Here is a 21,584-nt window from a genome sequence, read left to right on the forward strand (position 1 = left end):
ACGACCTGCATCACACCCCTCTGTGGCAACGTTCATGTTGCATACTGGCAGGACTATAATAATTATTACATCCATTTTTTGTCTGCCTTGGGACCTTGATCTGTAAACTGTGGATCCCATGATACTTATGGATTCATGTTGATGGCATATATTTACAGTTGAATGGTTGTGCCTATCTATTATTATGTTTGAGATTTATATTACATTTGTTTATATGTGCATTTTATGAGAATTGTGATTATTCATCAGCTGTTAAGACCTTTGTGTGTTTGGGGGAGTGGTGTTATTTGGGGGAGTGGGGAATGACAAATTGTGAAACAGATGCCGGGTTGCTGTAATAGCATCTGGATATAGTCAAATTATCCTAGTTGGTGTCCAATATATATTCTGCTTTCTCTCATTAGTTACATGAGCTCTACAAAAATCTTTGTATCTGAGTCATTTGACTTAAAAATGAACTCAGGTGGAATGTAAATTAACAAACAATAACAATAATAATCTCTATCAAGATTTAAGCAAAAGACCAAGTCTACCTCTCCTGTTCTTGCTTCATTTGTATTCTCTCCTCTTCTGAAGTAACAGCTTCCTGCACTTTTATTTTCTCAATCTTGTCATCTTTTCGATGTTTGCCAAACCTGTTAATAACAAAATAAAAGTTCTAATTGTCAACATGAACCATAATTGTGTAGGCTTCTACTCTCCGCATAGAAAACTGTGTGCTCATTATAGAATGACACTCAAACAAAGGGGGCGGGATGGAACGGCAAGGTACTCATCAAACAAATACCAGTTTCAATAGTTCAGCCTCAATTATGCTTATATTTATAGTAGCATGTGGGAATACAGGATGTGCCTGTGCACATCGCAGCATGGTGTGCTTCAATTCTCCACTAAACTGGTAAGTTGGCATGCCAACTGCAGGTGCAGAAGGGCATAAAGTTCATCCGTTCCACATCCCTGACAAGCACAATAGTGTGACCCTGAGATCATACACAATATCATAAGAGTAATGTGTATTGCCAAGATCACAGGCATACCATGATTAAGTATGTTATAGAGAAACGATCACAAGCATACCATGAGGATGAAATGTACTGCTTGAGAACAAAGGGCTGCTGACATTAGGGCATGATTAAGCTTTGCTAATATAGTTGCTAATATACTTGATTAATCACTTAATTATTATAGAAGTGGCCTGAGGGCGTGGCTGTTAAAGGGCGCACCTTCACATATGTGTGGCCCATTGTTAGCGTTGCTGGGCCCCGCCCAAGGGAGACCTATTGGTGAAGTTGTTCTCTTGATAGGACAATTAGGGGAGGCACAGAGAGAAAATGTCCCTAAACCCCGCGCCCGAATAGCACAAGAGAAGGGAAAGTCAGGGACTGATAAGAAGTCCTTTACCAGGACGGATAAAACATCCTCCACCCCTAAGGTGACGAAGAAGCAAATGTTTTTGGAGTTAGTGGTTCGCAAGGAAGATATAGATAGCATTCCCACTGCAGAAATGTACAAATTGTGGAAGCAAAAATGTGCAGGGAAAATTAAAAAGGAGGGGACTGGCCCCTGGGTCAGGGGCACAGTTATGCCGACTGCCCCACCCCCAGAGTCACTGTACCCCTCTTTGTCAGAACATAGGTGGGAAATACCCCAACCTACCAAAAAGGGGTGTGGCAGGGCTCCAGCGGTGAGGCCAATAAAGAAGGCTATCCCTGGGGACCCACACCCACACATTCCCTTAACCATTTATTGGTCCAAAGCAAATGTGCAGTGAGTGTTAGCTCTCATGGATACTGGGGCCAAAGCCACCAAAGAATGGGCCATCAAGAGAGGTATTCCATGCTCAGTGAGTGCCGCTGCCACATTGGTTGCTAATTGTCAGGTGTGCTCCCAGGTGAGACAGATGCCTCTGTCTAAGACACCCATGGGAAAATTACATCGGGGAAGTGGTCCTGGGCAAATATGGCAGATTGATTATATAGGACCCTTACCCAAATGTGGATGTTGGCAGTATGTATTAACCATTGTAGACACCTTTTCAGGGTATCTTTTGACTTACCCCTGCGCACAGGCAAACCAGAAGAACACCATAAAGGGGTTGGAGATGTTAATATGGAGGTATGGAGCACCCCTTCAGGTACAGAGTGACAATGGGAGTCATTTTGCAGGGGGAGAGGTAAAAGATTGGACAAATGAATGGAATATCCAGTGGATATATCATATTCCTCACCACCCACAAGCTTCTGGGTTGGTAGAACGGCTAAATGGATTACTGAAGCAAAGGCTTAAACAGTTGACCCCCACCCATACCCTGAAGGGGTGGGGTAAAGTTCTAGATCAGGCGGAATTTGAACTAAATAGCCGTCCAATATGCGCTGGCCAAACGCCATTGCAACGAATGATAAGTTTGCCAGCGCCAGCACCAGTGGAGCACCTAAAGGTCTGGAAACTCCAACCTTATGGCCAGCTACCCCTCCGAGCGACGCCCGATAGTGCTGGGGCTGACCTCATAACCCCTAAGGATGTGGTGGTACCAGCCGAAGGGCAGGTACTAGTACCCTTGGGGTCACCGTTCCCCATGGAACCTATGGGCACATCGCACCTCGATCCAGCCTAGCTTTAAAAGGCTTGCAGGTTTTAGGAGGGGTGGTGGACGCCAACTACCAAGGAGAAATAAAGGTGCTCCTCCATAATGTCAGCACTCAAGATGCATCTCTGCTAACAGGACAACGAATAGCGCAACTCATTTGCGAGCGTATCAGTGTACCCGGTATTCAGGAAGCACCAGGTCCACCTCCGTCTACTGTCAGAAGGAGAGGAGAGTTTGGATCTACAGATACCACTCACTCCTGGACAGAAGGTATGGGTGATATACCCCGATTAGTAAAGGACCTGGGGCCACCTACTGGGTGCTTTTGGCAAATGCTACTGAACCCATATGTTTAGATGTAGCCAAGCTGAAGCGGCGAGAATAATGACTCCTATTTCTTTGTAATACGCCATAATAATATTTTTCTTATTATATGCTTCTAGGACACCATGAATGGGTGGTGGTAGGTAATAGTCTGCCTCTGTGCACACACCTATGATCAATCGAATCCTCCTGCGTTGAACACAATTACGCTGCAACTGTGTGAACAACCAGCTCTCTCTCAAAGGCGATGGCTCCCCGGCATCCATGGCAGATGTATGAATGTGACTGGACAGGGGACATGGATGATGTCTGGCAAACGACTGTACTTCTCCATCCCATGGACATATGATAATTTTATGCTGTCATGGTCCATTACATGGAATATAATGGATAACGCAGGGGAGTTGGCGGGGGAAAGATTCCAGAGGACAGATTGAGGGGGATCATATAGTCAGTCATGATTTCCATGACCCTCACTTGGTTTTGTTTTTTGTTTTTTGTTTGTTAAAATTAAGCAGCTGTATGCAAAGGTGCAACCTATGTGGACTATACTCAATCAAATGACACCGAGGATGAAAAGGAAATAGGATATGTCAAGGGGTGGAGTGTAGTGGAAACTTGCGGAAGATCTTTGTAATCACGAGGAGTCAGGTTGCATATCCTCCTCCCTTTTCCATCCTCAGTCTTGAAACTAGCAAAGTAAAGTTGCTGGTGAGGAAGATACAATTAGTTGAGAACACCTTCAGCTGCCAATGACCTTAGCCAAGCCACACCCAGGTGCCTGATTCCCTGACCATTCGGGAATGGTACCTGATAGCCAGGTGGAAACAATCAAACTTATTAAGTTAACTATATAAACGAAGGAATGGAGGGGACTGATTGGGCTTCGCCACAGACCAGGTACCGGGTGCTGTGGGTTTCCTGGCGTGAGGGGTCTCTCCTGCTGCTCCCTTGGGGCCCCGGGTGGCAGAAGAGGAGATTGTGCTTGGGCTTTTATCAGGTATGCTACATTTGTCTGCTGCTGATTGTGTCTAGAAATAAAAGCATATTTGTTCTTCTTCCATTGGTATGTTTCATTGGATCCAGATCCCAAAAAGAACCCTGCCCCTTGGCAGAACAGATCCCCCTCCCTATAACTCTCCCGTGCGTGTTGTTGCTCCTTCCGATGCTCTCACCCTTGGCACCACCACCCCTCTTCCGACAGCACCCCTCCAAGTACCTCTTTCTCCTGATCCATCTCCCCAGCCTCCCCCCATGCCCATCTCCTGTATTGCCCTTGCCTGCATCGTCCCAAACCCCTTGCCCCTCAGTCGGTAACGTTCGCGCCACTCTTCTCAAAGCCTCTCACGATGGCACTCTTTCGCCTCAAGAGATGGCTGAGTTTTCTGCCTTTCCTGTCACTTATAATACCAATGCAACTACTGGAGCTTCATTTGCAACCTGGTCTCAAATTCCCATTGAAATGATTAAGGAAGTCAAATCTTCTTGCACAAAGTATGGCATTACTAGTCCATATACGCAAGGACTCCTTAATACTCTCTCCAATACCTATTTCATGCTCCCCCAGGATTGGGCTGATCTTGCCCGCATGTGTCTTACTAGTGCCCAGTACGTTGTCTGGGACCAGGAGTATCGCCACAATTCTATTGAATTGGCAAACCGCTTGCAAAATCTGACCATCACAGCTGATCACCTTTATGGAGTTGGCCGGTATGCCTCTGTTAATGATCAGCTCCTTTACCCCCCCCCCGCCACCTTTACCCATGTCGCTACAGTAGCCCTGCAAGCTTTTGCCAAAGTAGAAGATTCTGGCAAGGCTACCCAGTCTTTTTCTAAGATCGTGCAGGGCCCTTCTGAGTCATATTCCTCTTTTATTGAACGCCTTCAGAGCTCTGTTGAGCGTCAAGTTCCCAATTTTGAGGCTCAGAATGCTTTGATGAAGGGTCTGGCTTATGAAAATGCTAACAAAGATTGCCAGTGCTTACTTCAGCCTCTTTTGTCTAATCCCTCTGCTACTCTGGATGATTTTTTAAACGCCTGTCGCATAGTAGGAACACAGACTTATAGCATGGAAACTTTAGCTGCTGCCATAACTCAGGGTAATAAACCCTTAGGCACCTGCTTTAACTGCCGTCGGCCAGAGCACTTCAAAGCCCAATGCAGGATGCCTGGTGGTGGCGCTGCACGCCCTTCATCCACCACCTGCGATCAATCCTCTAAGCCCAAAACTGTCTGCCCCAAATGCCGTAAAGGCTTTCATTGGGCAAACCAATGTCGCTCTGCCCCAGCCTCTGACAAGTCCCCAGCCTCTGACAATTCTCCGGCCGCGGGAAACTGATTCCAGGGCTTGCAGCCAGCCCCGCTCAAAAGGCTGCCTTTTCTGCTTCTCCCCGTTTTGATGCTGTTGCGGCTGAGAATCTGGAACTGCTTTTCCCTCGTGCAGCTTTCCCTTTAAAGGCTCGCCTCTCAGCACCCTGCCCCTGCCTTGGCCAGGCTCTTCTTTTCCCTCATCCAGCCGCTGAAAGCAATGGCATTCATGTGATTCCTGGCATTCTTGATGTTTCTGATGCCTCTAACCTCTCTTTGCAAGTCTATTGTGATTTCCCATGCTCCATCTCACCCTCTCAGCCTATTGCCCACCTTCTCCCTTTCCCCCTTGATCCTTCCCCTGAGCTGCTGGCTCTCTCCAAACCTATTACTCCATCGTGCCAGGTTTTGGAGGTAGTACTGAATGGCCGACGCTTCTCTGGTCTTTTAGATTCCGGTGCTGATGTCTCTGTCATCCGGGAAGCTGAGTGGCCTGCTACCTGGGAAACTGATTGTTCTCCGGCTGTCCGGGGTGTGGGCGGTTTCCAAGCCGCCGCGATCAGCAAAGATTGGCTTTCCACAACTATCCCTCAATCCCCAACTGTCGCTCATATTCAGCCAGTCATTGTCCCTCTCCACATTAATCTGTGGGGCCGTGATTTGCTGTCTCAATTTGGTGCACACTTGCATCTTGACTGAATATGACAGACCTTCCCCACCCTTTTTCCTTAAAGCTGTCTCTTAAATCACCCGATCCTGTCTGGATTGATCAATGGCCCCTCCCTTCTGAGAAGCTGCTTGCCCTTACTTCTCTGGTTGAGGAGCAATTGTCTTTAGAACATATCGAACCATCTCTTAGCCCATACAATACCCCAGTATTTGTCATAAAAAAGAAAAGTGGGAAATGGCGCCTTTTACATGATCTACGCGCTATCAATTCCATCCTTCAGCCCATGGGAGCATTACAGTGTGGCCTCCCGAATCCCAATCTCATCCCTGCTTCATATGATTTGATGGTGGTGGATCTTAAGGATTGTTTCTTTACTATTCCCCTTCATCCAGAGGACAGACAACTCTTTGCCTTTACCATCCCTGTCCTCAATAATAGCCAACCCACTCGCCGGTTCCAGTGGCGGGTCCTTCCACAGGGAATGCTGAATAGTCCCACTATGTGTCAGTATTTTGTCAACAAAGCCCTCATGCCATTCCGCAAAGCCCACCCTTCTTGGTTGGTGTACCATTATATGGCTGACATTCTGGCCTCGGCTCCAGGGCCCCCGGCACGGTCTGCTACGCGCTGCCTGAATTAACAGACATCCTCCACCGCGCAGGTCTTGTCATTGCTCCGGAAAAAGTGCAATCTTCACCCCCCTTCTCTTATTTGGGCCATAAGGTCCTTGCCTCTGCTGCTATCCCTTCCTTTCCCCGCTTTTCCTTTGGGCCCTCTATCACCCTTGTTCGTCTTCAACAGTATTTGGGCTCTGTTAATTGGGTTTGCCCTTTCTTAGGGTTATCCACATGAGCCTTAACCCCCCTTTTTGAAGCCTTGCGAGGTGGCTTGAAACCCTCAGATCCCATTGTTCTAACACCTGCCCAATGGCAAGTTGTACATTTGGTTGAGGAAGCCCTGCAAACTAAGTGGGTTGATCGTGCAGCCTCAAATGTTTCTCTCTCTCTTGCATTGTTAAATACTCCCTCCTTACCAATAGCTGCTCTTATTCAAACTCCCTCCACCGGCTCAGTGCTGATTCTGGAATGGCTGCATCTTCCCCACACACCTCGTGCCACTATAAATCCCAAACCCTCTCAGTTTGCTCAACTCTGTGCTAGGGGCCGCCTCCGTGCAAAGGCTCTTCTTGGATGTGAACCTGAAACCCTCTTTGTCCCCTGCTCCTTGACTATTTGGGACACATTTTTTACCAATTCAGAAGCCCTGCAAGCTGCCCTTGCAGATTGGCCTGGAAAAGTGAGCTGTCATCCCCCTTCTGATCCCCGATTTCAGCTTCTCATGGGACCCCCCAGTAGCCCATGGTCCTATTCCTGATGCTTTGACATTATTTACAGATGGAAGTAAAACTTATGGCTCCTGTGTTTGGTTTGCAGATTCTAAATGGCATACTCTAATTACCCCCCCTCAGCATTCTGCTCAGCGCGCTGAATTGGCTGCTGCTCTTCTCGCGCTTCAGCGCTTCCCTAAGCAGCCCATCAATCTTATCCTGGACAGTCTGTATGTCACCCAGATCTTGCTTACTATTTACTCTGCTTATATCTCCCCCTCCATGGAGCCTGACCTTCTGTCCCTCTTCATTGCCCTTCAACAATCCATCATGAATCGCTCTGCTCCATTTTTTCGCCACCCACATTCAGAGCCATCAGCCCTTCCCAGGCCCCCTGCAAGAAGGCAATGATCGTGCAGATCATGCTGCATCTCAGGGCCCCTCGCTATTTTCTCTCCAAGCCATGACTCCATGGGAGAGTCATTCTTTCTACCACCAAAATAAGAAGGCTCTCATCAAAGAATTTGGCATCACCGGAGCTGAGGCAGCGGCCATTATTCAACAGTGTCCCACTTGCAGCCGTCAAGCTGCCTCTGTCCCAATTGGAGTTAATCCAAAGGAAACATCCGCCTGCCAGATTTGGCAGATGGATGTTACTCATTACCAACCCTTCTCACCCTGGAAGTTTTTGCATGTTTCAGTTGATACTTTTTCTGGCTTTATCATTGCCTCCCCCCAGTGTGGTGAGGCGGTGAAACATGTCATCAACCACTGCATTCGCTCTTTTTCTGTTCTTGGCCGTCCAAAACAGCTGAAAACTGACAATGGCCCTGCTTATGCTAGCTCGGCCTTTGCACAATTTTGTCATAAATGGAATATAATTCATAAATTTGGCATTCCTTATAATTCACAAGGACAGTCTGTCGCTGAAAGAGCGAATCGGACTCTCAAGACAGCCCTTGATCGCTTTGAGCCCCATAAGGGCGCCCCCACTCTTCCAGAGATCCAAAATCGCCTCAATTTGTGTTTGTTTACTTTGAATTTTTTAAACCTCACAGGTTCGCCACCAACTTCTGCGGCCACCCGTCATTTTTCTACCTCTCCAGCAGCTCGCCCAGTTAAGCCGCTGGTCCTTTTTCGCCACCTGCCGGATCCAACGTGGAAAGGTCCTGGAGAACTCATCACGCACGCCAGGGGCTACGCTGCCATCCAGTTCCAGAATGAAGTCATCTGGGTACCTGCCCGTGCTGTTCGACCCTACCATCCCCCTCCTTCCCCTTCTCCTCCTCCTACCTCTGCCCCCCTCTTAACTCCTCTGCAGGCACCGATGATTGCCATCAGTGCATCACCAAAGCACGTAAAGGCGACGCGATTACCTCAACGTTGGTTTACCATACTCAACAACCACGTGCCTGTCGCCCTTTGCATCGTACCTGCCTGCACAAATCTACCATGTATCACCTTTGCAACTCCTCATCCGGGACAGTTTGCTACCGCCCAGAGACTCCTGTTTGCCTGAACGTCACCGTGTGGGCCGGACTGGCAAAAACCTCTACACGTCCAAATCCTGTAGGCCAGGCATGTCCAACAGGTCGATCGCCAGGCGGTTTTGGGTGGATCGCCGGTAGATCGTGGGTTCCTTAATGATCTAATGATCGTCAGCCTAAAAAGGAAAGAAAGTTCTCTCCCCTCTTGTCTTTCTCCGCCCCCAAGAGCTCAATAACAATGGGCAATTACGGAGAGAGCTCCTTCCCTCTTGCTGGCAAACAGCTGGCCAGTGTGTGTGTGTTGCACGGGGTGATTCTGGCGGGGGCGTGGTCTAACCCCATTAACACTTCCCAGATATCTGGCGTAGCTTCTCCAACTGCATGTCTCCTTTCTCAGTGCAGTTGCCCTCCACCTTGCTGGGGAGAGAAGGCTCACAGACTTTCTTTTTAAAAGCAGAGACCCGGGAGAGAGGGAGAGAGGCTGCTCCCCCGCCGCACAATCTTTAGAGTGGAATTTGTTCCCGTGTCTTCCATCGCCCCCCAACCTGGCCATGATGTTAAGAGAAAGAAACCCTCTTTTCTTCCTTTCTCTTCCTCTCCCCCTCCCCCAGCCCGTCCCCATTTACAACTTTGGGGTGTCTCCCTCGCTGCACCACCTCACTGAAAAGACTCTTGTTTTCCATAGAGAGCCAATTGCTCAAGATCTTTGCTGTCTTTTGAAAAATCCATTTGGAAACAACAACCCTCAGTCTTTCTCTACTTCTCCCCTCCCCGCTTCCCTTTGTCCCATTGATCTGGTGGGGTGGGTGGGGGAGAGAGGCGCAGTCTGTGTTTGTGTGTGTTAAGACCTTGAATGACACCCTTCCATTTCCCTCTCCTAGTGTTTGTGCGCACGTGTGCGTGGATGGAGTGGAGACCCTGCCTGAGGGTGCCGCTGCCGGCTCCTCCTCCTGTGCGCCCTGCTCTGCGCCTCTGGGGACACCAGTGTCAGCTAGGGATGGGGAGTGGGGGGCCGCCTGCCTGGGTGGGTGCTGTAAATGGGAAGCTCTCCTCGTATAGAAGCACCAGAACACTAAACTAGAGCTAAGGTATTCAGGCTGCAATCCTGTACACATTTTCCTGAAAGTACATCTCCTTGAACTAAATGGAACTTACTTCTGAGTAGACATGCATAGTCAGTCACAGAAACCCTAATGTAATTTTCCTCTTCTAAAAAACAGCCATGCCCATGTATTATCCAGGAGTGACAAGGCGTGTGTCTGCGGGGCTAGGGCGTGGGGGGCTTTCTGTCCCCGACCCTTTTGACACGGGGCTAATTGCTAGGGACCATCCTCTTTTCTGCACTTCCACACTTCCACCACTTTGATCTTTCCAGTTTCACATCCCACTTCCTTCCATGCAACTCCTGGATCGGGTCCTCCCTGCTCCATCCCCCTTCCAATTGTCTTCCTTGCTGGTTTAGGTTTTAGGTCAATCCTAAGAATCTCCGGGTGGGAGGGGGGATTGCGCAATCCCATTCGTCCTTTCCCCGCTGCTCAACTGCCTGCCTTTTACTTGACCCTCATGGAAACAAACTTGGCAGTCTTGGGGGGGGGTTGTGAGGCATCATTTTGACAGCTGCCCTGTAGATGGAGATGGGGGCTGCGGCATTGTCGCTCCATGTTTGTCCCCATTAAGAGGAATTGATACCACCCCACCCTCGCTAGCAATGCTTCTTATTCACACAATGACCATTCTTGGAAGCTCTCCCCAGTGCCTCCTCAGAAAGCAGCAGCCTGCAAGCCAGACGACCTGGTGAGGGTCTCTCTTGGGCTCCGTGACAGCAAAATTCCCCCCTTTTGGGAGTTGGCGGGGCGATGTTCTTTGCCCCCTGATATTTTTTGATCACTTTCCTAATATGCAGGGGGGAAATCCTGACTTTGTTTTTCAAACAGAGAAGTATGTGGCTGAAATTGAATCTGTTATTCTGGAGTTAGAAATTTTTTTTGGCGACTTCCAAAAAATTGAATTAATTGTAGAGTACATGTCATTTCCATTCTCCCCTCCTCCCCATGTCCCTTTAAAGCAACAGGGGATAAGCCTGCTTTTGGCGTCGGGGCCAGGGTGGTGGAGAAAGCAGCAGCATCCCCTCTGTTTCCTCCACCATCCCATGCCTTGTACCGATCCCAAAAGCCTGCTTTTGGGATTGGCGGGCAGCGCATGGGGTGGTGGAGGAAATCCTCTACCAACCTCCCTGCCGCCCACCGATCCCAAAAGCAGGCATCGCAGCTGCCTCCCCCCACCTCCCGCCAAATACGGCGGGGGATGGGGGGAGGCAGCAGAGATGTTGGTGGTTCGTGCTAGCAGCTCCGTTCACGGAACTGCTAGCACGATCCACCAACATCCCCTTCGCTCCCCGGCGCCTCCCCCCATCCCCCGTCGCGTTCGGCGGGACGTGGGGGGGAGGCGGCGGAGGTGTTGGTGGATCGTGCTAGCAGCTCCGTGAACGGAGCTGCTGGCACGATCCACCAACATCCCCTTCGCTTCCCGCCACCTCCCCCCATCCCCCGTCGCGTTCGGCGGGACGTGGGGGGAGGCGGCAGAGGTGTTGGTGGATCGTGCTAGCAGCTCCATTCACGGAGCTGCTGGCACGATCCACCAACATCCCCTTTGCTCCCCGGCGCCTCCCCCCATCCCCCGTCGCGTTCGGCGGGAGGAGGCGGCAGAGGTGTTGGTGGATCGTGCTAGCACGATCCACCAACATCCCCTTTGCTCCCCGGCGCCTCCCCCCATCCCCCGTCGCGTTCGGCGGGACATGGGGGGAGGCGGCGGAGGTGTTGGTGGATCGTGCTAGCAGCTCCGTTCACGGAGCTGCTGGCACGATCCACCAACATCCCCTTTGCTCCCCGGCGCCTCCCCCCATCCCCCGTCGCGTTCGGCGGGACGTGGGGGGAGGCGGCGGAGGTGTTGGTGGATCGTGCTAGCAGCTCCGTTCACGGAGCTGCTGGCACGATCCACCAACATCCCCTTCGCTTCCTGCCGCCTCTCCCCATCCCCCATCGCGTTCGGCGGGAGGTCGGGGGAAGCAGCGGAGATGTTGCTGGATCGTCCTAGCAGCTCCGCTCGCCGAAAGAAGCTTCTTTCGGTGAACGGAGGTGCTGGCATGATCCAGCAACATCGCTGCTGCCTCCCCCCACCTTCCGCCGAACGCGACGGGGAATGGGGGGAGGCAGTGGGAGCGAAGCCTTCGCTCAATAAGACGCACAGCGATTTTCCCTTCCATTTTAGGAGGGAAAAAGTGCATCTTATGGAGCGTAAAATACGGTACATTACAGTCACAGTCTCTGAACTGTTTGAAGGCTCCCAACGCTCTTCTCGCTGGTCCGTCTATGATTCTTTGGAACAATTGTCCTCTAACCCTCTACAGCTTAACAGGAAAGCTACTAATTTGTTTTTAGAGTTAGCAGAGGATATTGGAAAGAACTTAGTATTTAAAATTGTTTTGTATGTGGGGGAACTAACATGGGTGAATAATGGCCATGGGAAGCTCTTGAAGCCTCCCCAGAAACTTTCAATAACATGTCAATGGCAGGCAATATTGCTGCTCGTACCTCCAGTCAGGACATGATTTGGTCACTCACAACAAACTTGGTTGGTCACAATTGCTTTACTCGCAATGGTTCTATCCCCGTGGGTAATTTGATTTGTCTGGGCATATGGGATGTTACCTATACCACATGGATTTCACCTTGTAATTTGAGTGCCCCTCCACATTATAACATGTCTTTTCTTTCCTTTTTGAATTCCTCTGCCCCCATGTCCTGGCCTGCCCCACACAATATGTATTGGATATGTGTAAAGTTTGCTTATGAAATTCTCCCCACCAATTGGTCTGGTTCCTGTACCCTTGGCTGGATCAAACCCTCCTTTTTCCTCCTTCCCCTGCGAAATCGTCAGGTCCTTGGTGTCCCTGTGTATGATCAGTTAGGACCCTGCCGTCGGGGATCTCGACTCTGCCTTTTCTGATTTCCCCTGCAAAAATCCTGACGAATACAAAGGGGATGTCTGATCATCTGAGCGAATTGTTTGCACATATGGCCTTGCTACCTGGGCCGAGGACGGCTCTTGGGGGTATAGGACTCCCATTTACATTATTTATATAGATTATTTATTAGCGAAAGAGGGCGGAGTTTGTGGGAAATTCAACCTCACCAATTGTTGCCTCCAAATCAATCCGGTTGGCAAAGTAGTTCAGACTCTCACCATAGAAATCCGCCAACTTACACACAATCCAGACCAAATCTGGAAAGGTCTCAATTTGCAAGATGCTTTCGGATCTTGGTTCCCAAAACTTCCAGGATTACAGGCCATTGTGGCCCTCATAGGCTTCATACCCACAGGATGCATATTAATCCCTTGCATATTACCTATTTTGATGAAAACCATCACCAATAGTATCTCGCTAGTTGTGGAACGCAAGGCAAAAGCACAAGTCATGACTATTCTTGCCCAACAATGTGTTGCACAGCCCCCCTCACCTGTTGAAGACCTCCTCTCCCTCGATCAATGGGAGGTGTCATCTCAAATCACTTCAACATGCCATGAAAAAACAAACACAGGACATGTGGGAATAATACAGGATGTGCCTGTGCACATCGCAGCATGGTGTGCTTCAACTCTTCACTAAACTGGTAAGTTGGCATGCCAACTGCAGGTGCAGAAGGGCATAAAGTTCGTCCGTTCCACATCCCTGACAAGCACAATAGTGTGACCCTGAGATCATACACAATATCATAAGAGTAATGTGTATTGCCAAGATCACAGGCATACCATGATTAAGTATGTTATAGAGAAAAGATCCCAAGCATACCATGAGGATGAAATGTACTGCTTGAGAACAAAGGGCTGCTGACATTAGGGCATGATTAAGCTTTGCTAATATAGTTGCTAATATAGTTGATTAATCACTTAATTATTATAGAAGTGCACAACGTTCATTGGTTAATAGTTTTTGCATATGTATAAGGATGCATTGTGATGATTGGTTAATTGCTTTTCTTTATGTATGAGTTTGTCACCAATAAATATGGGAGCAAGCGAGTGCCCAAGGGTTCTCGTCCCTCGATCGATACTTTTGGCATGTATGATCTTTATTTTCCTCCACGGGAGCCCACCTTATGAAGCAGTCTTTGCAAACATCAGCTTATTGCTTCAGTAGCACTCCTGGTTGGATGTTTATTTTTAGATTAATACCTGAACCATTTTATTGCACGTCCTGCTTAATTTACTCGTAAGTGCAATGTGCAGATATAGTTAAGCAGTGTACATGGAGGTTAAATTACTCCATGAATGGAAGAGATTCTTCTGCTTTGCCATACTCAGTGAGTGGGTGTGGTGGGTACCTTTCCCTTCACTTTTTTGGTTCTGTTCTTTACCACCACTTCTCTTTTTGCCCCCCACTTCAATGAATAATAATAATAATAATAATAATAATAATAATAATAATAATAATTATTATTATTATTATTATTATTATTATTATTTTAATATTTCTATCCCACCCTTCCCAATCCAAAAACCGGGCTCAGGAAAGCTAACAACAAATATAAGACAATGATTAAAACTAATTTAAAAACAGCTAAAAAACAGGATAAAAAACAAACATCAATGGGATCACCAGGGCTAACTGGCCAGGTTAGTCATGCTAGGCCAGTAGGGAGACCAGGGAGGAATTTTAATGTAGGGACCTGTGGGAATACGTTTGGGATTATGTTATTTATGCTTATGTTTGTTGTATCCTTCCGCCAGGAAGGGAAAGTGAAAGCAAGAGCCAGCAGGCATTTTACTGTCTGGATCAATCCGCAGGACTTATTGGCTCCAAACTTTGAAGGGATCAACGGTCAGTTAGTCTGCTTTCCCGCCCAAATTAGGGCAACAACAGTGTTCTGATTGGTTCATGTATATATGACGTTGGTTGTTCATTCAATAATAGCTGCCGCTCCCTGCGTGTGGTGTGTGGATAACGGTGGAAAAGCCCAGAGAGAAGAACGTAGCGTGGCAAGCCCAGGAAAAGGAAAAGCGAAACCATCCACGCAGGGCAGCTAAAGCCATTACCCTCCAGACTGCAGTCTTAGTGTTTATTTTCATTTTGTTTTTAAAACCTTTTGTTTGGCCGCTCAGTTTTGGCCACCTTTAGCGTTATTTTACTCTTCGGAGTTTTGTAACCACAGACGCTCGCAACCCTCTACGAGGCACTCTTCAACGAACTCAGAACTCGAACTCTTCAGGTCGCAGCTAGCCGTCTTCTTCGTCCACGGCACGGTGTGAGCTGGCTCTGGAATTACCGGCCGTCCCATCTTCAGGCTGCTTACGGCTGGTGCTCTTTAAGCGCCGGCCTCCCCAACAACCGGTACCCCGTGTGAGGCGACTCTGCAGCGACTCTCCACGTGCGGTACCGGCTACCTATCCCCACAGGGACCCAGAAGGGTTTCTTCAGAAAAAAGGGAAGGGGAAAAGGAACAGGGGATCAGGCTAGATTAAAGGCCAGGCAGAATAACTCTTACAGGCCCTGCGGAAGGAGGTCAGGTCCTGCAGGGCCCTAGTCTCGTGGGACAGAGTATTCCACCAGATCAGAGCCAACACTGAAAAAGCCCTGGGCCTTGTGGAGGATCTGGCTTCTTTTGGGCCCGGGACCCTTAAACTATTGTTACTTGTGTACCTTAAGGTCCTCTGTGGGGCATACCAAGACGGCGGTCCTGTAAGTATGAGGGTCCTAAGCCACATAGGGCTTTAAAGGTCAGAACCAGCACTCCACCAGGAGCCAGTGCAGCTGGTAAAGCACTGGATGAATATGCTCCCATGGCAAGATCCCCATGAGGAGCCTCGCTGCAGCGTTCTGCACCCGCTGGAGTTTCTGGGACAGTTTCAAAGGCAGTCCTGCGTAGAGCGAGTTACAGTATGGAACGGAATTAAGTACACCAGCTCCAAGGCTGGTTTCACTGAGGGCTCACTTGGGGACCAGAAGGCTTAGGATTCTGCAAATCTTCTGCTACCCTTGACACACATAGCTAGCACTGCTGGGAGCACATTCACTGAGACGTTTCTAAGGGTGCACCATGGGGTCTTCTAATGGCATATATGCTGTCACACTGGCACATCTCCCTCTTTAGCAGTGCATCAACATCTATGCCATATCCAAAGCCCCCACCCCAAAAATGCTTTCTTGTTTTAAGTCTGCAGCCTATGTTTAAATAATTAATAAATAAATTACAGCATAGCACTTCTGCATACTGAAACAAATCCACTAGCTTCTCCTTTTTTAATTTTTAATTTATTTGTTGCATGTAGATATTGCACATCAACCAAGTCCTCTGTTTAAAAACACAAGGTTCAAGAAAGAAAGAAAGATTTGAAATGGTGTGATTAACATATACAAAGCAAACTAAAAAAATAAATTCATTCACAGAAACTGATAAAAACTAAGTAACACACTCAGCAGTATTAACACTATATGTTCACAACATAAGAATAAAAAGCTTACAGCGGAAATGGATCCAAGCAACTGTCCAGACAGAACTGGCAGAGGGGTGAATATTCACGTGTGAGAGAAAAATGTTGCAACTACAGGCAACAACCAATTGACGCGCAACCATGCATTGCATCAAACCTGGAAGTGACTTTTAAAATGGTGGGAACTGCCCTAAAACAGCCCAGAAAGGGTAAAAAAGGTTCGAAAACAGTATCTAGCAATCCCACAAGCCTTTGCAAGTGCAATCCCAGGAGCCTTTACACCAAATACTGAAGCCTGTGAAGAGCTGGAGTTTGAACAAGGAGGTTTGGAGGGAGTGATTGTGGTGGAGTTTGGTATCCAGTAAATGCTGCTGGTTTTTTAAAAAGGGTTTTTCAATGGTTTCAAGAGGTTCAAAGCATGTTTGCAGGCTTTTCCAATGGTGTTTCATATATATGTGATTTCATGTAACCACGATGCCTCATAATGTAATCCCCACATAAATTGGGAGTTGTCTGTACAAAGGTTCAATCACTTTCCAACATCTAGAGGGCACCAGGTTGGGGGTAATTTGATCTAAAGAAAGAGCAAGTTAAGCCCTAGACTGTAGTGGCAAGAGCAGGCATAGGCAAACTCGGCCTTCCAGATGTTTTGGGACTACAACTCCCATCATCTCTAGCTGTGGTCAGGGACGATGGGAATTGTAGTCTCAAAACACCTGGATGGCCAAATTTGCCTATGCCTGTGCTAGAGCATTGAACCAGAATTTGGGGGGCCAAGATCAAACCTTTAATCAGCCACAAAACACATCAGATGACCTTGGACCTCCCAGCCTAACTTACCTCACAACCTGGGGAGTGAAGAAATCCAGCCACAATTAAATGTCCAGCTATGGTCTGAGGCAGCTGCATTACATGTCACTAAAACGAAAGTCAGCTGGCCAACATTAACACCAAGCTAATAATCTGATAAGAAAAAAACTACTTCTGTCAGAATCCAGCTCCACATCAGAAAATGTGGGTGGGGGGTGGGGAGAAGAGAACTCTAATTCACAGTAAGGAAAATACATCCAAGAGAAATGTTAAATGTCTTCTTCTCCCCAGATACTTTAAGATGTCATATTTTGCCCTGCTTAATGTATTTTTCAGAGCTAGTGAACAGCTTAGCATTGATCACACTCAGATTTTCTGAGTGTGTGTTTCTCCCTTCCATTTATTGATGCAGGCTTTACATTAACTTATAGATGGAAATAAAAACACAGCTTAGAGTTGCTGTATAATTGGAATGAAAGCAATTTTTTACAGAATTATTTTTATGACAGATTGAAATAACGGTTGCAAATTAAAAATATCCTGCCTGTCCCAAAGTGTGAGAAAATGATGAGGGTGAGCGGATGAAATCCTCTTCACTAATTGCCAAGATACTCCAGGGTTGTTAATTTAACTCCCTCATTTTCCATTTGCAAAAAAAGAGAAAAAAGGTCAGAGAGCACTTTGAGAAGATACCTGTGAGCTATCCAAAACGATATGCTGTCTTAAGTCCTCAAGTCAACTAATTTGTGAAAGTTGGGACAAGCATCAATCTATATGCAAAAATGATTCTGTGCTCTTCTCTTTGCAAACATCCTAGAACATCTTCCCTCATGTCAGTGCATTCTATTGCTATCTAGATTGTGGCATCTTGCAGAACCCCTTGCAAAGCACTATCTTGGAGACCTGCTGGGGGAGGAACAGATCACTCTTGCCAGAAAACTGAATTGCTTGCTTCAGGTTTCCCCACTCCCATTCTTCCATTTCCATTTCAACTTTCCTCCCAATTTCCCCCTCTGCACACTCCATCTGACTATTGAGGCAGGTCTACCATCCCGTCCTATGAGTACTACAAACCTATGACAGGACTTTTCAACAGAAATGGCATGCACACCTGCACACGGCAACTGGGAATGCTTGGAGAGTGGGCATTTCTCCCTGAAGATGAAAAACATGTCAGTCCTGGGACATTTCAAGAGTGACATTGAGAAAGTCCACCATAAAACTTAAAAGAAAAAAAAACCCAACTGAAACAAATACTGAAAAAAACGTAACCAATGCTTATTTCATGATGTCAAACAACTATGTGCTAAATTGCATTTGCAGGAAGTAGGATGAGATCTAAGTTAACAAACTAATGATAAACATACCACCGGTTTCTTAACTGAAGGCTTTTCAACAAAGGCCCCCTTTCCAGGTAGGAGACATCTGCAGAGGCATCTGCATCCCCAGATAGTGCAAAGATATTGGGCTTGCAGTTTTTTTGTTTTAATTGTAGGATTTTTGTGAGCTGAAGAAGACTTCCGGTCTGGTCTTCGCCACCGTCGGATGCGCGTTTTCGGAGCTTCTAGTGTGAAGCTGTGGACGCGGTGGCTGGCAGGAGAATAGGAGGGGGCAGGGCTCCGGGTCCCCCCCCCATACCCCAGGGTGGGTGTCGCTGGGGTGAAGCAAGAAGCGGCAGCTCGGGGGCAGAAGCAGCAGCGAGGCGCAAGGGGCTCCAGAAACGCGGAGGCGGGAGGAGCCTGGTAGCCGAAAATGCAGCGGTAAGCCCCCGAAAGCGGCGCTTTTCTCTCGGCCAGCAGCGAGCCCAATTCCGAGGTGATACCGAGACCAGATTTCCAAAAATAGTAAGCTCCGAAAAAGACGACAACGAACCCCACAATTTTCTTACATATTTTAATGAAGAGATGGACAGATGGACAATTTAGTCATACCGTGGTAAGCGGAAGGCTAGAAAGCACAAGTTTATATTTTTAAAAATAACCTATGTAATAAATATATAATTGGTTTAAAATGAGTTTAAAATATCTGTATATGTATTGGTATAAATATTGGTAAATATTTTTTTAAAAAATGAATACATTAAGCAATATATGATATTACTTCAGACCTTGAAAACTGATTTGCACATTCAATTTCAATGTGTTGGGAAACCATTCCAGGGAGAACACAGAAATGACACTGAAAATGTTCCTTGTCTCTCCAGCTTTTAAGGTCTTCCAACATAACAGGAAAGTAAGCAGATGGGAAATATATATTTCTAGAACCATAACAGCTGTGTGGGCTTCATGTCCTTCACAAATGTGTAACAGGAACTACAGTACCCAACATTTTAGTGAAGCTGTTTATGAGGTGGAATAAAACAAGTGACATCTATGTTGCATCTGAACAAGGATCAACATTTGTACAAAACAAAGGAATACTTGATGTTTCTTGCATGTATGGTGATTCATTTTTTTTTTATTAGAATGTATTTTATTACGCTATATTTCAGCACAGTAAGTTCATAAACCCAGGAAGCTTGTTCTTGAGAGGATGCACTCTGGATCAAACTGCCACATATGGACAAACATTTTCTGCCTCAGCAGCTGGTGGTCAAGAAGAGCTTGTAGTGAAGATCACAGAAGGTCCATCCAGCATCTCTGCTTCACTCGTCACGTGGCTCTTCATACTTGTGTTTGATGTGTTTCCACAGTTTCTGCTTGTTAATATGCTCGAAGATGGAGTCCGTGCTCTGGTCGAAGGCTCGCTCGAAAAGCAAGGCGCCCACCACGACCGTGAGAGCAAAGGTAGCGGTGCGGCGTAAAAGCACTCGATAGACCTGCTTGGCGAGCGCCATCTTCGGCAGCCTTCAGGCACCACGCACGCGCAGCTCTCCATGGTGATTCATTATTGACACACTACTAAAACCCAGTTCACAGCAGCAATCTTGAAATGTAGGGGTTAGAGAAATTCATGTTGAACCCTGGAGATCCTCTATGGCACAGGTGTCAAACATGACCTTGTCATGTGGCCCGTGTAGCCGTGTAGACCTTCTGGTTGTCGAAGTCGAGCCGGGATTTGGGGCTGAAGCCCTGCACGCATGACATGGGCAGCGCATAGCACACGTTGTCCTCCAGGAACCGCACGAAGGCGTACATTATTGTGGGGGGAGCGAGGGGCGAGTAGGGGGGGAGGCGGCCTGGCGACGAGCTGGCGGGGCGGGCGAGCAAGGGAGGGAGGGGGCCGCGCGGCTCGGCTCCCTCAGCCCCAGCACTGTTATTGTTCCTGAAAATCCGGCTCGGCGCTCGGCTGAGCCAGTCTAGGCTGCACAGGCTTCTCTTTGGCAAGGCAGCCTTGGGCTCGGGCTGCGAGCAAGCAGCACGAGTCGAGCGCCGAGCAAAGCGAACCTCAGCCTGGCGCGCGTCTCAGAGAGAATCGGCCCGGCGCGGCGGAGAAAGTGCCGCTTGCTCCCTGCCAGGGGATGGCGGAGAGCAGGAATGGGAAGAGGGAATTCCCAAGTTATGGGTGATTTTCGGGAGCATGCCTCCCATCAGCCAGAGAGAGAGATGCCAGCGGCTGCTCCTGCGCGCCTTGCGGGTCCGCGCGCTCTGCTGGGGCTGGGAAGCGGCGGCCCCGATCCTCCGTGCCACGCTTGGCAGGGGAAGCTGGGGCTCGCGGGCGGGGCTGTCCAACGAGATCGCACGTCTGCTGTGGAGGAAGCGCCTTTCCTGCAGGCTCCCCATCGCCGATCCCTATGAGGAGGCGAGCAAGCGGGGGGTTGCTCTTGGCGAAGTTCAGCCACAATTTAAACGTCTCTCCCAGCGGCCCGCTGGATGCCCCCTCGGCGGCGGCTGCTTCCTCTCCCGGTGGGAAGGTTGTGAGCCCCCCAGAGGGGATAGCCGAGCAGGCCATTGCCTGTTGCTAGCTTGGCCTCTCTCTCACCCCTACCCGCCGAGGCGAGGGGAAGCGAGCTGTGCCTTGCACGCCCTCCAGCTCCCAGAGGGCTACAGAAGAGGGAGCAAAGGCGGCAGGTCCCCGTACAAGTAACAGTGAACAGATACAACCGGCCCTTTGAGGGTGACCAAACTGCTGATGCGGCCCCCGATGAATTTGAGTTTGACACCCCTGCTCTATGGTTTCCCCAGTTTTCACTCATGCCAACACAACCTTTCTGGTTTTGATTTGGGATAGAGAACATTTCCCAATCTAAGTGAAGAGCTGGTACACATAATTACCTTGCACTTTTATTTTCGAGCAATTGCTATGCTCCAGTATGTGTGGCTTTGACTTGATTTATTATCTATATGTCCAGGGGCGTTCCTAGCCCCTTGGCTGCCGGGGGCGGGAAGCCAAGAGGCACCCCTGGGGGCGGGGCATTGTGGGGGCGGGGCATTGCGGCGAGAGCGTGCTTGGGCAGGCGCGCACACGGGGCGGGGGGAGGGATCCCCGGGGTGCCCTCATGGGGGAAGCCGAGAAAGAGGACAGTCGGGGGCTCCCTCCCTTCGTAGTGCGCCAGGAAGGTCCCTCTTCCCTCAGCTCCCGCCCGCCTTTGCAGCGCCAAGCAGCAAATCTGGGCGCGCGCGTGCGCGACCCCGCTGCTCTGCG

The 21,584-nt window shown here is 48.6% G+C and overlaps 2 protein-coding genes across 4 annotated transcripts in view; both read right to left on the reverse strand.

Annotated features, from left to right (window-relative positions):
* Positions 1 to 21,584, reverse strand: part of PARD3 (par-3 family cell polarity regulator) — a 624,867-nt gene that overhangs the window by 194,134 nt on the left and 409,149 nt on the right. For 2 of the 3 annotated variants that reach the window (XM_033166261.1, XM_033166262.1), the window contains one exon: positions 534 to 635. In XM_033166261.1, coding sequence (XP_033022152.1) covers positions 534 to 635 — 102 coding nt within the window. The remainder of the gene's footprint in view (positions 1 to 533; positions 636 to 21,584) is intronic. The other variant, XM_033166263.1, reaches the window with a different exon arrangement.
* LOC117056130 (cytochrome b-c1 complex subunit 9-like) lies at positions 19,450 to 19,853 on the reverse strand. Its single transcript, XM_033166264.1, has one exon. It carries the CDS (start codon positions 19,834 to 19,836, stop codon positions 19,645 to 19,647), a length of 192 nt encoding a protein of 63 aa, XP_033022155.1. The 5' UTR covers positions 19,837 to 19,853; the 3' UTR covers positions 19,450 to 19,644.

Source organism: Lacerta agilis, chromosome 12 (genome assembly GCF_009819535.1).
Source record: "Lacerta agilis isolate rLacAgi1 chromosome 12, rLacAgi1.pri, whole genome shotgun sequence".
Lineage (NCBI taxonomy): Eukaryota > Metazoa > Chordata > Lepidosauria > Squamata > Lacertidae > Lacerta > Lacerta agilis.